The following is a 14,784-nucleotide window of genomic DNA, read 5'->3' on the forward strand; positions in this document are numbered from 1 at the left end:
TTTTAGTTTTTATTATAATAATTGTATTAATAATTCATAATTAATAGTATTTATTATATAAAGTTTGTACTACAAACAATTACCCCCAGAGGGGTCATTGAGGGGCTTCTAGGGGGTCCACAGCAAAATGAGGAACACTTGAAACACTTTTTATTTTTCAGCTATTTGCCTTTCTACAATCTCACAGAGCTTGTAGATCAGCTCTTCCGGAAACAATTAAAAGAGTGAAGTGAGGGGCAGTCTTATCATCATCTGACGATACTGTCGAAGAGTGTGAAGAATGTGAGCACATGCATGTTCACCTGAACACTGATGCTGCCCTGGAGCTTGAGCTGCAGTCGGATCATGTCAACATCACTAGAGGAGCACAGCAGTCGGATCTCTGCCACCTTCTTGCTCATTTCATCGATGGCCACCTCAATGGGATTCAGATCAGTGTGGTGCTGGTACATCACTGCTATACGTTTCTTCACGTAGGGAAAGCAATGTGTCGCTGGGTGAGAGAAGGAATTAGGATGGGGGGGGGGGGGGGGGGTGTAAGACAGTTTGATTGACATGTTTGTCTGTGCACAAATCAATTCTCGCACACATTGTTCAGTTTTATAGCTTATGGTCTGCTTAATGTGCTTATTATACTCTCATCTAATGAAGGCCTTTCGAGGTTATCAGATGGACAGTTTTCAGATAAGGAAGATAAGAGATAAAGGTTGAACCTTTTGGATCTTTAAAATCATAAAACAATAAAAACCACAGCGATTAGGGCAGGCCAACGGGCCTTGACAAAGTGCTGACATCTTCTGAATCTAATCTAAATTTCCCATACTTGTAGAATGTTTCTTTAGTGCAATGCATGTTAAAACAGTCACAGTCAGACAGTTGGGAGGAGGCCTGGCAGTGTCGGGGGGGCACAGGGTGGGAGGGGGTCCTTTCACGTAGGAAGGGGCAAAACAAATGCTTTTCTTTTCTAGTTAAATGTGAATCAGAAGGATTCTTTTATTATTATTATGTATCATTTATTTATTATTATTATTGAGGGGGCGGTCAATTTATTTTATTGATTGAGAATTTATTTTATTGATTGAGAAAAGAAAGCCGGTTGACATTTCTGTCTGACACAAATTGTGTCGGACAGAAATTGCTTCTGTAGTTCTGCGTTCTGACGTGGGGTCTAATAAGCGAAGAGAGTATCTACGTACCTTGCTGAAGTAAGTATACTTTGAAGCTGAATATAATGACAATTTCTCTTAAGGCTGAACTTCATTCATTTTGGGACTACTACTGTAAAAGACAGGCACACTTACTGGTCAGTATTGTTCTCCGTTTGCATTGCTCCTCAACCCCTCCTTGCTTCTTGCCAGAGACGGTGAAAGGCATCTCAAACACAAAGCGACGGATGTTGTGGCCCTTTTCAAAGTCTGTTTTCCTGTCAACTAGCTCCTTCTCTTCCAGGTAAGGCGTCACATGTGTCACCTGGATATAGGCATACTTGGAGTCCAGGTCTTTGGGGTTTATCTGTAGATGATTCAGGTCAGAGCACAACATGGAAAATGGTTTTAAAAACGGGTATAAGGGCTAAAGAACAAACAGCGTAATGGGGGGAAAATCTACCATATAAAAAATGTAAGTCTCACCCTTCCAGAGTCCTGAATCATCTTCACATTCTCTTGGCCAAACTTGTCAGAGTACAGCTTGAGAAGCCTCTGGGATACCTCTGACAGTGGAGTGAATTTGGGTTCTTTGTAAATATACTCTTTACCATCTTCATCCTCAAAGAACCCCTAGGAATGATTCAAAAACGGTAAATGGTCATTATGTCAAAAATGTAAACGTGAATTAAAAATAAATTGTTTGTACAAAACAAAAACATACTGGCATGACAAAACATCATATGTGAGCTGTGAGTGCATTAAAGTCATTCTGACAACCTCTTAAAAAATAAACAATAAAATAATCACACTCCACAGGCTCCTCAATGCACTGTCCAAGCATGAAGACAAAGTATATGACAAGACATCAACTGGTGTCAGTTCAGTGGTGGTGAGATGAAGGAAGGTTAGACGTAGGGAGATGGATTTCAAATTGTCAGTGGGTGTAGAAGTCTTCAATATGGCCCACATTATAATAATAATATGGCCCATACATTAAACATCCAATTTGTCCTACATTAAACGTTGAACACACTAAAGATGAATTTCCACAGATCATAATGCATGACGTCATGCAGTCACCCAATGAAACATGGAATCCTGCCATTAAACCTTTCAATGCGGTCTTTCTAGGATCAGGACAAACACTTCAAATTCTAATTTATACTTTGTCGAATAGGTAATTAAGAATGTAAAGTCCGATTTTCCCCTTGAACATCAGTTAATTTCAGTGAGACACAGAGTCGCACAACAAAGTATAAATCAGGCTGGAGGAGTTATAGGGCAACACAGGTCAGAGATAAGTAAGGTAACATACCATTGACTGTATTAGGAACATATACAACAAGGCCTAGTCTTTACTGCACTACAACCTCATTGTGGGTATTCACATTGATTTACCTCAGTCTCTGAGTCAGTAAACTGGTACTGCTATATGGTTGTAGACAACAGAAAACAAAATGTTATTCCATGACTAGTAATACCCATCTAGAAGGGTACTAAGTATTCACATATATTGCACCGGTATGGACAGCCACTATGTCAAGAGAGACATGGCTCTATGGAGCTCAACTGTTATCAAAAGCACACTGTTCAAGTTAACCACACCCAGATCCAGATCCAGATATTCTTTTCTCCACTTATGCCCTACTACAGACTTCATCATATGACAATATGATGAATAGTTTCCACTGTGTCGCATTGCGACGCGTGTTATTTTTCTATGTCCAGCTTTTGGTGTGTATCCACAAACTTCGTCCTACACAAACATTAAAATCCCATTGACAATGAATGGAGAATTTTACGTCAGTCAAATTATGTCAAATGGTACATCATAGTGTATACACAAACATTGATGACGAAGGTGAGGACGCAAATTGTGATTGGCCGGATTGAGATGATGTATGATAATGTATGATGTGATTTTAACACACACACACACACACACACACACACACACACACACACACACACACACACACACACACACAGTGTGTATATGTATGTTTTTGCTTTGCCAATAATGACATGAACAAAATTGGGATGGCAAGGTTGATGATGTAGTTAAAAAGTTAACAAAACAAAGGGAAAGCTAGACTGGTAGAAAGAAAGATGTGGAAGATGGAAGCAGGAGAACTAAAAGTGAGTGCAGAAACCACACTGGAACAGCAACATGCAATGCTGTTGCACAGATAGGCAGATGACAACAATACTGGTGAGTGAGTGTTACTGCATTGCACAGACAGATGACTAGGCCTGTCACAATTTTTATATAATCGCAATTATTATTGCATAATAGTCAATCATTTCCATGTTTTTTTCCCAAAAATAGCATATCTACAAGCTTACCACAAGTGACGTGTTGTAAGCTTGTAGATCAACTATTTCCGATATTTTGTACATTATTTGGAAAGAAAAAACTATTAAATGTGTCAGTGATTTCTTTGTAGATAAGTTAAGTTATTTGTCATGTATCTTCCCTGTGCAATCTGTGATTACGAAGCCTAAAAGGAAAACAAACCAATGTTCAATGCAAAAAGCACAATTAAATCGTTACTCGCAATTATTTGTGACAATTAATCATCAAGTTAAATTTGTAATCGTGACAGCTCTATAGATGAGTGAGTGTCACTGCATTGCACAGACAGATGATGATAATGACAATTCTGGTGAGTAAGAGATACAGTAGTGCTACGAGCTTTAAGCAACAAAATCAGACTGAGTAATGTAATGTAATTACAGCAGCACCACACCACACACAGACTTAGGCTGCTCAGAAAAGCTAGCAGAGTCTACAATCATTACTGCATGACTTACCGCTGCCTTTAAGGAGGACAAAAAAAAGCAGAAAAAGGGGTATTAGAGTGGATCATAAAAAGGCCACAAAACGTGGTCATGCTCTTAAGAATAAAACAAATCACTTTCAGCAGCTCCCATGCTCGGATGTTAAATTATTTTGTCATACTGGATACCAAATAAATGCTTGTGCTCTCATTTAGATCAAGCTTGAATGATTTCTGAAATACAGTTAGTGTGGCAAATCAAATGAACGCATGTCCTGTTAGACAAATGAAAGGAAACCCCTATCTGGCATAAGCCCCATTGCCATTAGGTAAACCAAGTCCACGCCAAGCATGATCACTATAACAATGCAGTAACTACACAGATAATCGCGTGAGCATTCACACGGGTGTCATTCTAATAAATGTGGTGTGGACTCTGCTATTACATCCACTAAAGAGACAAAACATATGTATAGTTATATTTATAGTTATTGTGCTTGGTGTGAGCGGCCCATCATTTCCTTCCCATACTGATCACCCACCTGGCCAAAGAAGGCGACTCTGAAGTAGGTTCCCAGCAGTCTCTTTCCTGTGTGCATGACCTCGGTGACTTTGCTGTATGCGCGGTGCAACGTGTCATATAGGTGGGCCAGTTTCTGTGCAACACAAACAACGTGATATTATCAGATTGAGAATCAAATCGTTCTAGCCCTCGTCGTAGGTCCTTTGCACTTGTTGGGACACTCAATATGATCAACTAATGGTTGAGGAAGCCCTGCACCTCAAAGTCCCTACGCTTCTCATAAATGGGGATGATGAGTTTGTAGACGTCAGAGATGAGCTCATAACGCTCAGCTTTCCACAGGCCATTTGCACACTCCTCCAGAAGCTCCATCAGGACATCCTGAGGAGAGCATGACACAGTTGATCAGTACAGTTGATCATGTCTAATTCATATCAATCATCATGTATTGTATGTACGTATTTACAAGTTAAATAATAACTTTAATATTGTTTCACCTCATTGAAGTGGACATCCTCCATGCCTGCGTCCTCTATCATTGAAGCCTCTTCATCAATGTTTGGAGTCACCACACGGAATGCTGTGCAGCCTTGCTTAAACATGCCTAATAAACATGAAACATGGAAACATTCCATCAATGAACCCTGTCTTTCTTACCACAAGCAAAACTACTTCAAATACATACAGACAGATACGGTCAACAGTGTTGTAACATTTTTCAATAGCTTTGCAGTAGCAGTATGTTGAAAGTAAATAATGGCATCGTTCATCATATTCACACGATAGCCTTTTGACTCGTATAGGGAAACCTCGATCACCCTGAGTATGATGTAAGAGGAAAATGGCTGCTGTGTGAATATGGTCGAGTTATTAAATTAAGCCACAGGAAAGAACAACATCTTTATTAAAGATTTTAAATGGACCTTTTCTCCGCAGGTATTCTGCCACAAGTGCTGCAACATGCACGTAGCACATGGCCGCCTGTAGACAACAGAAAGAAAAATCAGGCCAAATAAGCATGCAAATACGATCAGCACACAACAACAAACTCACTCACTCAATCAAAAAAATGTGTCATGTTTTTTGTTTTCTTTTACACCAACATGCGATTGTATAGAGCTGTCACAGAGTCACAAGCCTCATCACAGACCTCTGACAGGTCCCCATTCTTCACGTGGATGCGAGCCATGCTGTCCAACCAGGTCTTGCGTAGCTCTGGCGTGCTGGCGTACGACTTGGCCAGGCTGTACTGGAGATCCACTAGCATCTCCGGGTCTCGCTCATGTTCCTTCATCTGGGCCGTGGCCATCAGAACCGTTCTGATCCGCTTAGTCAGGTCCTTCACATCTGATGGAAAGGCTGTGTTCTGTTGAGGGGCGTGCTAGCAGTTAAGGCTTTTATATCAAAAAAGTATTGTAAATGTTTTTTCCCCTCTTAGTGAAAGCACAACATAACAACTGTGTTTCCAACCTTGATGGTCCTGTCACTGTTGGCACAGTTGTTGATTATGGACAGAGACTGCTGGAAACGAGTGCTTCCAATCCCAATGACATCAGCTATCAACTGACTGACAGCAATCACCACCTGAAAGAAATGATAGATGTGCTGTCATCAAATCTTACTGACTAACTAACGCTGACAATGTGTATGGCAAAGGCCAAAGCAGTCCACTGTCCTACCTGTAAGTGCGTTCGAACAAAGTTCTTGCGTCCCGTGTAGTCAAAGTTACTCTTCATAAGGAAGTAGAGTAGGTGAGCTGCGTCGCTGCGGATGGAACTCAGCGCAGAGTTACAACATTTCAAAATCTCATAGCAGAACGAGGCACACATGTCCGCACGGCCTTCAAAAAACGTGCAGGGGAACTAGAGAGCAAGACAGACAGACAGGCAGACAGACAGACAACTTGTGAGAAGAGCTTCGACAATGACAGACTGACTAAACAGTAAAATCCCTTAGTGTTAATTCAATTTAACCATTTGGTTACAGTCGTACCCTCTCAGAGTTACAGACCTGTTGGTTCTTAACTATTATTGTAGTCTCAATGAGTTACAAATGGATACATTAACACTTTTACTGTGTACAATTCAGCAGACTGAACATCCTTCATACCTTGTAGATGAAAGTGCGCAGTGACGTGAAGACCTGCTTGAGGGCCGTCTCAGACTGGTTGATCTTCAGAAAACAGAGGTGGACCTCAAACACCTTCTTCATAAGTGGGTTGTGGCCGTGGTCGGAGCACAGTTGCGTCTGCAGAGATACAAAAGAGATACAATATTAAAATATGTAAGGAAAGAAGCACATTCATTCACACACATAATGGAAAATGTTAAAGTAAATACATGTATATAAAGAGTGAGAGAGGGATAGCGAGAGATGGAATACGTGATGATTATGTGCAATGTATCCCTGCACTGTTACTACTTTTAATTACATTAGAATAAATTGCTGCTATTTAGCAGTCGGGGAGCAGCCTTATATATAACTCTATGGGAGCAGCGGCGATAGTGCTGAACGCTACACGCGTTCATTCACTGAGCACGCAAACCATTTGGTTTTGTGCCACGGCCCTCGGAGGGGGTATCCGTCACTGGATGTATACAGTAAGCATTTCTGACAGGAAATGAAAAAAATAAAGTATAGTTTTGTATGATATATTTCCATCTAATTAGCAATGTAACACAGCTCTGATTACACATTTCTTCATGCCCATTTATAATGTACATACATCGTTTTGTTTTGATTGCTTTGTTTCACTTTTGCTTGAGAGAGGAACGGGAATAGTGTGAGAGGGAGGGAGGGAAAGGGAGGGAAACGAGAGGTGGAGAGAGCCTATTTCACCCACACAATAACGTGGCCAGTGCTGGGTACTGAAAACTGAACACGCTGAGTGACGCGTTTTCAGCACAATTACCCCGGCACTTATTATACACTCATTTATTTTTACCTTGAATCCCATGATGAAGATGCTGAGTGTGTCCAGTACAGTCAGACACACCTCAGTGGCGATGTTGGCCTCCAGGAGAGACTGGTTCAAAACATCAGCGTCACAGTGGCTGTAGGCTGCACCAAAGACAGCACAAAGCTGTAGTTCATTTGCTTCACCAAATTAAAGATGGTCTCCATTTTAACTTAAGTAAATATTCATATCAAAATAAGAGGCACAGTAGTATAAAAATGCAAAGCCATTGCAAAAAAGTGGAAAATAAAGCTGAATGAAAAGGATAAAGGTTTCATTCTAAAATGAGTTATCCTTCATTTGAAAGAAATGTGCATTTTATTCAATTACCTTATGTTATACAATGAAGGCTATTAGGAATCAGACAAGCTGCACAAGTTTCAAGTAGGCCATTTTCCCCTCAAATAATTTAGAATATATCATTTTTGAATGAAAGCTTACATTGGCATGAAGTTGTTGCTGTTTTTTCAGAAAGTGAAAGCTAAATGAATGTTAAGAGAAAAGGGGTACGACAGATGGATGGTTTTAATGGCAGATGTTTAACTAAAAGGGGCATGCTCTTAATTCAACCAAATGAACAGAGCCAATAACAGACTGCAAACTGCCTGTCGACCTGATACATTCTTACCATAGTCTACAGTTATTCCAAGCAAACTTGAAATCTTTTTTACACTGAAAACACAAAGAAATGTACTTCATTAAATGACACCATTTAACCATTTAAGCCCCATTTCCATATACCGTATATATTTTTAATGTTCCAAAAAAACATTTCTAAAACAGTCGATCTACAAGTGAGTGTGCTGCGTTGTGATCTTGTAGATTGGCTATTTTCGGCAGAGAAATTGCCAATTACTGATAATCTTTGCTTATAATGACTGAGTAATGTAATGCCATGCCAAACATAGGGACGCCAGGTTGAAAGTGGTTAACAGACTTACCACAAAATTCAAAATGTTTAATAAAGTCATTGTGACGCTACAAGAAGACAGCTTGGCCTCCAATGAAAAAGAAAACGACTGACCCATATGGGTAAACTCTTTAGCGTTCCACACCGGGCTGGGTGTAACACAGACAATGAAGAGGAGGAAGAAGAGGAAGGAGGAGGGAATGATGATGATGATAAGCAAGTTTGTGTCCGATGATGAGTGTGTCAGATTACGAGAGGGAGAAGTGAAAGGGGGACTCTCCCAGTGTAGGACGTTGGATGAACGGACATTCAGTAAGTACTGTATGGGGCACTTACTGTGGTTAAATGTGTATGAGTTATCCAGGCTGCTTAGCTGCTGTAAGCGGGCATGCATCATTCCCGCCCTGTTACGGGATACAGGCAGAGTCTGAGACTTCCGCTCATGTGCTATGGGTCCTGCCCCATCCTGGTTCCTGATGAGGAAACAGGACACCGTTAGATGAGCGGCTGACTAATGTAGCGCAGCCAGGGTTAGTCAAGCAGGTTAGGGTGGATCAGATTCTGTAAACTGTAATCCTGCAGCCTCCAATGGTGAAATGACATCCGGAGCCTGCATGTTGCTGGTCAAATCTCAGTTGCTTTTATCTGAATCTGCGGCCATTCATCATGAAGAATGTTCCAAGTCAAGAAATGTTTGTTGTTGTATTTGTTATAAAGTCATATGCATATATATATATACCCAGCAATCATATACATAATTTTACTTTTATAAGAGGAAAAAAGTGTTGCACACTACTCAGGCCCAAGGTAGGTTAAGTGATTTAACTCTTTTACTGTTAAGAGTATGTGTTGAATAGCTCTTTCTTCTGATCGTGTTTGTTCAGTAACCTGTCTCTCTAGCTCTTTAGTATCCAATCAGGCAGGGGCAGAAGGTTCCTATAACGACAGTGGGTGCCCACCTTAGAGTAGCCTATATATTTTAAGGTGCCCACCCGCCCCGCAACTTATTATTATTGGCTTATTATTTAGCCAGCGGGTGCTTCTGCTCCTGAGCACCCGCGGAGTTGACGCCACTGCAATCAGGAGAGAGAACGCAGGATACAAGATGTACAACTAAAATTGGAAGTGATGACACTAAGAAATAAACACGCCCAATTGGAATTGTAACACTACTACCCAGCGCAGCGCGCCCACCGTACCGACCACCGCAGGATCCCACGCCTTGTTTTGCTGGTTTCGGCATGCCGCTGCATGCCGGGGGAGAAGGGCGGGGGGTATTCTGGGAGCAGTGCGAAGTAGGATGAGCGAAGGAGATTTGGGCATGAATCGACGCGAAGAGCCTTCGAAGGTTCCTTTATGGTTATGTCCAAGTCATAGTGACATGACTATATATGGGCAAAACAGGTTTGTTTATGGTCATGTCCGAGTCATAGGGCCGTGGTCCTGCCTATATTGGGCGTATGGCGTTTATTTATGGTCATCATGAGTCAGAGGGACGTGGCCATGGTCTGCCTGCCGGCTGGCCGGCCTGCAATCCCATTAGCCAATTTTAATACTACAATTGAAACTGGGTAGTACCCAGTGAGTACTCACTCCTGATTGGCTAAAATTTGCCAACAGACCTGAACATTTATTTTATTTTGATTAACGAGCTGGAGAGATGGTGAGACCCCTGTTATAAAACTCTATATAGTGCTGTAACCCTTTATCAAAAAAAACCTTTCTTTTAACCAAAATATATCACAATACCCTACCTTTAATTATTATTATTTCAGCCTACTGGCCTTCTTCAAAATCAACTGATTTTGTTTCTTTTGAAGACCTGTAGTCCGAAATCAGTCATAATTAAGGTTACTGCATCAAACCACGTTGTTCCTCTTTTAATTTTCCCACAACCTTTAGTGTGCATTACTTGTCCTGCTAATTGTGGGAATTTGGCTTCAGCTCCACTACAGCAAATAAAGACAAGCTGAAAAGTGCATTGTGTGCGTTTGGAATGCAATTACATCAAGTATGAAAGCAGCACCCGTAGAGTTAAAGCAACCAGACACCATGACTGACTGGTTTCACACGTGTAAGCCATGCAGGTGAAAATGAGAGACTCGCACAGCAGAAGTGAGCTCAGATACAATATGTGGTATATGTCTCAGACTCACAGCATGGCAAACTCACAAGATGAGAACATGCGTTCGGCGTACGAGCTTATTCCGCCTGTATTCTTACCCAAGCAGGAGAGGGCAGGAGCCATGTGTTATGTCACTATGTTAAACTTGCCAGCATTTAAAGTGAACAGAAATAGAGAATAGTGGGAGGTTAGAGGGAGTGAACACCCAGAAGCCCTTGTGAGTCAAGGACAGAGCTCTGCCCTTGACCATATTCCTACAGCAGCCAATGTGCTCTTATGTGGAATTGGTAACAACACCACCACAAAATGACTGCAGTGTGAATATGGTCAATATTGGAAAGAGAATTTGCATTTGCGTGTGTTTACAGTCATATCACAATACACACATTACATACAATGTTTCACAGTGGCGAGGCAAAACATAATAATCTAATTGTTACAGATGTACAATGTTACAATGTATGTAATGTCAAAAATGCTAATCGATCGTTTTAACGCCATCAAGGTGATCTCGTCTTGATCTTAAAATAACACCTTTGAACAAATTCTTCAGAGACTACCACCAAATATAGCCAATCTAACGATAAATAAATGGCACAAACAGGCCACTGATCATTATTAACCCATTTTGGGCGGGAACCCCTTTTGTTGTTAGCATTATGTACCGGTAATGCTTTAGCTATTGAAAAATCGAAGAACCACTGACATAGAAACATAGCTTTTTCAGAAAACATCATTTTCAAACAGACATTTTTAGAATCTGATCTCAGGCCAAAATGGGTTAAACACTATATGTAAGCACCTGAAGTGGGCACTGACAACATTACCTGGCGATGTATCGCTTTCCCATATATCTGAACTGATGGAGGCACACTCTGAGAAAGAAAGGAGTGAAACGTTACTAATTGTGTTTCAAGGAAACAACGATGACAACAAGGAGACAATGACGACAATAAGGAGACAATGATGACAATAAGGAGACAATGACGACAATAAGGAGACAATGACGACAATAAGGAGACAATGATGACAATAAGGAGACAATGATGACAATAAGGAGACAAGGATGAGAGATTAGAGGTCTTACTCTACTAGCGTGAAGAAGTCCATCAGCTCAGCGGATGTAGCCTTGTTCCAGTATGTGAACAGGGCATCTGAGAGGGAGAGATGAACGTCACAATATTTGTGCATTTTAGATACGGCTGTTTCATCACTACAGTCGAGTGAACAATAACAGTACAGAGCATAGAGAAATTATAAGACAGAATGCAAGACACCAGTCTGTAGGTAATTAGTATGTGTACAGTAACCATAATTAGCCCTTAATTACATTTATTTTCCTGTTAATTAAACACACACACACACACACACACACACACACACACACACACACACACACACACACACACACACACACACACACACACACACACACACACACACACACGTGTGTGAGTGACGACAATATACTGTAGATCTATAGTTCCTGACTGAGATCTTACCCTCCGACATGCTCTTGAGCACATGTAAGAAGCACATGAGCAGGCTCTTGATCTCTGCCTGGTCCAGTTTGTCACATCGCAGTAGGGTGCTGCCCAAGGTTGAGGCATGTTGGCTCTGAAGGACAAGAGATACTTGTCAGAGATCCATAACGAGATGACGTAATCCTCTCCCATCTCCTCTCTTATACTCTACTACATAGAGGCAGCTCCTTTTGCTTTTAGCAGAAACTATCAATGTTTGAAGTTTATCCACCAGTGATGTATTTCCTTGTGGTGACGTCAATATCAAATTACAATTGTCAAATTGAGCTTCAGTGGTTTCTGGGACCCAGATCAAAACCTTAATCTGTGCCTGAGAAACTGGTCATTAAGTATTAAAAAGACACAATAAGCTTAGATTATCCTTGAAGTGGTTAGCTATGCATCACTACACTTGGCATGTGAATGTAGTTCCTAAAATGCTAACAGACTGTACTATGGGTTTTCTCAGGCCCTGGGGTTAGAATGGTCTAACTACTCTATAACAGAGTCCTACCAGGCCTCTTTGTGGTCAGTCTGCCGCTGACCTCTACATGAAACTAATGATCACTACCTCTCCAAGTTGATATAAAGAGCAGGGCAAAGAGAGAACCAAAACAGTGGAGCAACTAGCTCTACCACAGCGAGGGATTGGCAGTGTATAGCAGCACGTTCCTTTGCCAGCGGTGAGCTAGTCTAGACCATAAAAATGGTTGGGGATTGACTTCATGGAAAGCATGAGGCTATGGTTTGTCCAGAATGCATTCAACAGAGTGGGGAACTTGAAAGCTAAAGTTAGCTGCCCCAAATAAGTCTGACTGACTGAGGACGTTATGTTGGTCTTTCAGACTGAAAACTAAAATGACACAGCGTGGAATAGGAAAAAATTATCCCATTTGCGTCCATGTTTATAAACAAAGTTTGGAGGTCAAGACTCAAGAGAGCAGAGACCCTCTAGCACAGCAGCAGCTCTGCTTTATGACACCAGAGAGGACAAGATAGGGCCTTGCCTGTAAATACATTTCTGGCAAAGAAAGTGGCTTGAGGCAAGGACAAGACAAAACACACAAACACACACACAGTCAGAGGGACACACAGTAAAATCCCTGAAGGGTCTATTTTCACACTCTCCGAGTTAAATTGACTCTGAGGATTTTGTTTTACTGTGTATATACTCTTACATTCCCAGATGGGACACACTTCTAGGAGGGCAGGGGGGGAGGAGGATGAATGGGTAAAGAAGGGTGATGTTTGTAGATTAGTTTTTATGTACTTGAAGTGAAACGTTGGGCTGCTCTGGTACAGAGAGCAGGGAGAAGTCCATGGTGAGGCGCTTGTTGCGCACGGACAGCACATGCAACTCCTCGGTGTCAGTAAAGAAGCGCAGGACGTTGGCGGAGTGCCTCCGCACGAACTTCTCTTTCTGCCACTGTCGGCCATGCAGGGAGCGCGAAAGGGTGGTGGAGGGGGGGTCAGGGGGGTGGTTGGGTGGAGTCAATGTTGCAATATTAACATGGAAGAGCATCAATTTATATCTCTGTCATTGTCTCTGTCTTTTATCTGATATTATCATAAGGGGACCTTTTGATGGAAATGTGTTTTATATCAAAACTTTCACTCGTTTACTTGACATCTACTATTCTACAATGCAGATCTTTGGCCAATTACAAGAGCACAGCTGATGTTCGCAAGCACGTGCTGTGGACACAGCGCCATGTTGAAGTTGACGTTCCAATCTACAGTACACGTACAAACCTCCCACAACACCTCCCACGATACATACAACAAGTATGTATCTAATGCGTTTATTCAGACATGACAAGAAAAAGCATTTGCTACTGTACGTGTTGGCAAAACACTGTCCTGAAGAAATGAATTATCTCCTTGACTATGACTATCAACAGTTATTTTAAGCTCTGTGCATTTTTAAATGATAAGATAAAGCGCTGCACACACCAAAGGGGTGATAACAATCAGGTACATGGTGCATTGACGGTATAATTAGTGGCCTATTGGTACATGGTGCATTGACTGTATAATTAGTGGCCTATTGGTACATTCACATTGGCACATTGTAAATATCTCACACACAAAACAAGCTCTGGAAGCCTCTCTGCTTTAAACTGTGAAATTAAATGTATATTGAAATATCATGTCAATCAATATACATCAATATAATTCATCATTACAATATTGTCATATAACATTGTAGTTGTTGGGCAAGGCAGATTTAGCGGTTTAAACAGCGATTTCCAAAATATATACCGGTACAGTATAACATATTTAGCGTTTATGAGAATCTCTCTAGATCGTCCTCAGACAAGCAAATTATAACATACAGCGTTTATGTTTATGACATTATTTGAATTTCCAATGTTGTTTTTAATTACACTAATCTCTCACTAATCACATTTCAGACTAGTTGAATACAAAACCAAATCCTCTACTTACCTTGATAAGAAAAAAAACAATTTTAGTAGAGCTCATAGGCAAAATATCACATGACTGCCACCGTCTACACTGAACTATGCAGTATGCAAGTCTGTGTCCAAGTTACATTATGCCAAAAACATACCTTGTCTAGAGAGTGGATCTTATCGTTCTTCTCTGGGATGCTGTTTACAGAGTCTGTGCTGATGAGCGACCCACGAGAATCAGCATGACGCACCGAGTTTATATTGGGGGTGGAAGACATGTGCGGTGAGGCTGTAACACATGATGGTTAATATTAGATTGACATCACACACGCAGTCTTAGTGTTAATGTTTGTTCCAAAACATTATCGATAATGGTATATTAACACTTTCTGCTTGTCTACTTGT

The 14,784-nt window shown here is 41.1% G+C and overlaps 1 protein-coding gene across 4 annotated transcripts in view; it reads right to left on the reverse strand.

The window, feature by feature from the left end:
• LOC308330670 (dedicator of cytokinesis protein 9) overlaps positions 1-14,784 on the reverse strand; it is a 100,849-nt gene that overhangs the window by 2,974 nt on the left and 83,091 nt on the right. For 2 of the 4 annotated variants that reach the window (XM_080785624.1, XM_080785625.1), the window contains exons 34-50: positions 14,538-14,668; positions 11,945-12,059; positions 11,530-11,596; positions 11,270-11,317; positions 8,654-8,790; positions 7,396-7,511; positions 6,561-6,698; positions 6,131-6,313; positions 5,922-6,035; positions 5,602-5,817; positions 5,375-5,432; positions 4,949-5,055; positions 4,710-4,832; positions 4,471-4,584; positions 1,632-1,778; positions 1,302-1,512; positions 303-493 (exon numbers count right to left, since the gene is read on the reverse strand). In XM_080785624.1, coding sequence (XP_080641750.1) covers positions 303-493; positions 1,302-1,512; positions 1,632-1,778; positions 4,471-4,584; positions 4,710-4,832; positions 4,949-5,055; positions 5,375-5,432; positions 5,602-5,817; positions 5,922-6,035; positions 6,131-6,313; positions 6,561-6,698; positions 7,396-7,511; positions 8,654-8,790; positions 11,270-11,317; positions 11,530-11,596; positions 11,945-12,059; positions 14,538-14,668 — 2,216 coding nt within the window. Of the gene's footprint in view, positions 1-302; positions 494-1,301; positions 1,513-1,631; positions 1,779-4,470; positions 4,585-4,709; positions 4,833-4,948; positions 5,056-5,374; positions 5,433-5,601; positions 5,818-5,921; positions 6,036-6,130; positions 6,314-6,560; positions 6,699-7,395; positions 7,512-8,035; positions 8,080-8,653; positions 8,791-11,269; positions 11,318-11,529; positions 11,597-11,944; positions 12,060-14,537; positions 14,669-14,784 lie in introns of those variants that run through there. The other 2 variants (XM_080785626.1, XR_013965515.1) reach the window with 2 other exon arrangements.

Source organism: Protomyctophum bolini (genome assembly GCF_963924005.1).
Source record: "Protomyctophum bolini genome assembly, chromosome: 16".
Classification (NCBI taxonomy): domain Eukaryota; kingdom Metazoa; phylum Chordata; class Actinopteri; order Myctophiformes; family Myctophidae; genus Protomyctophum; species Protomyctophum bolini.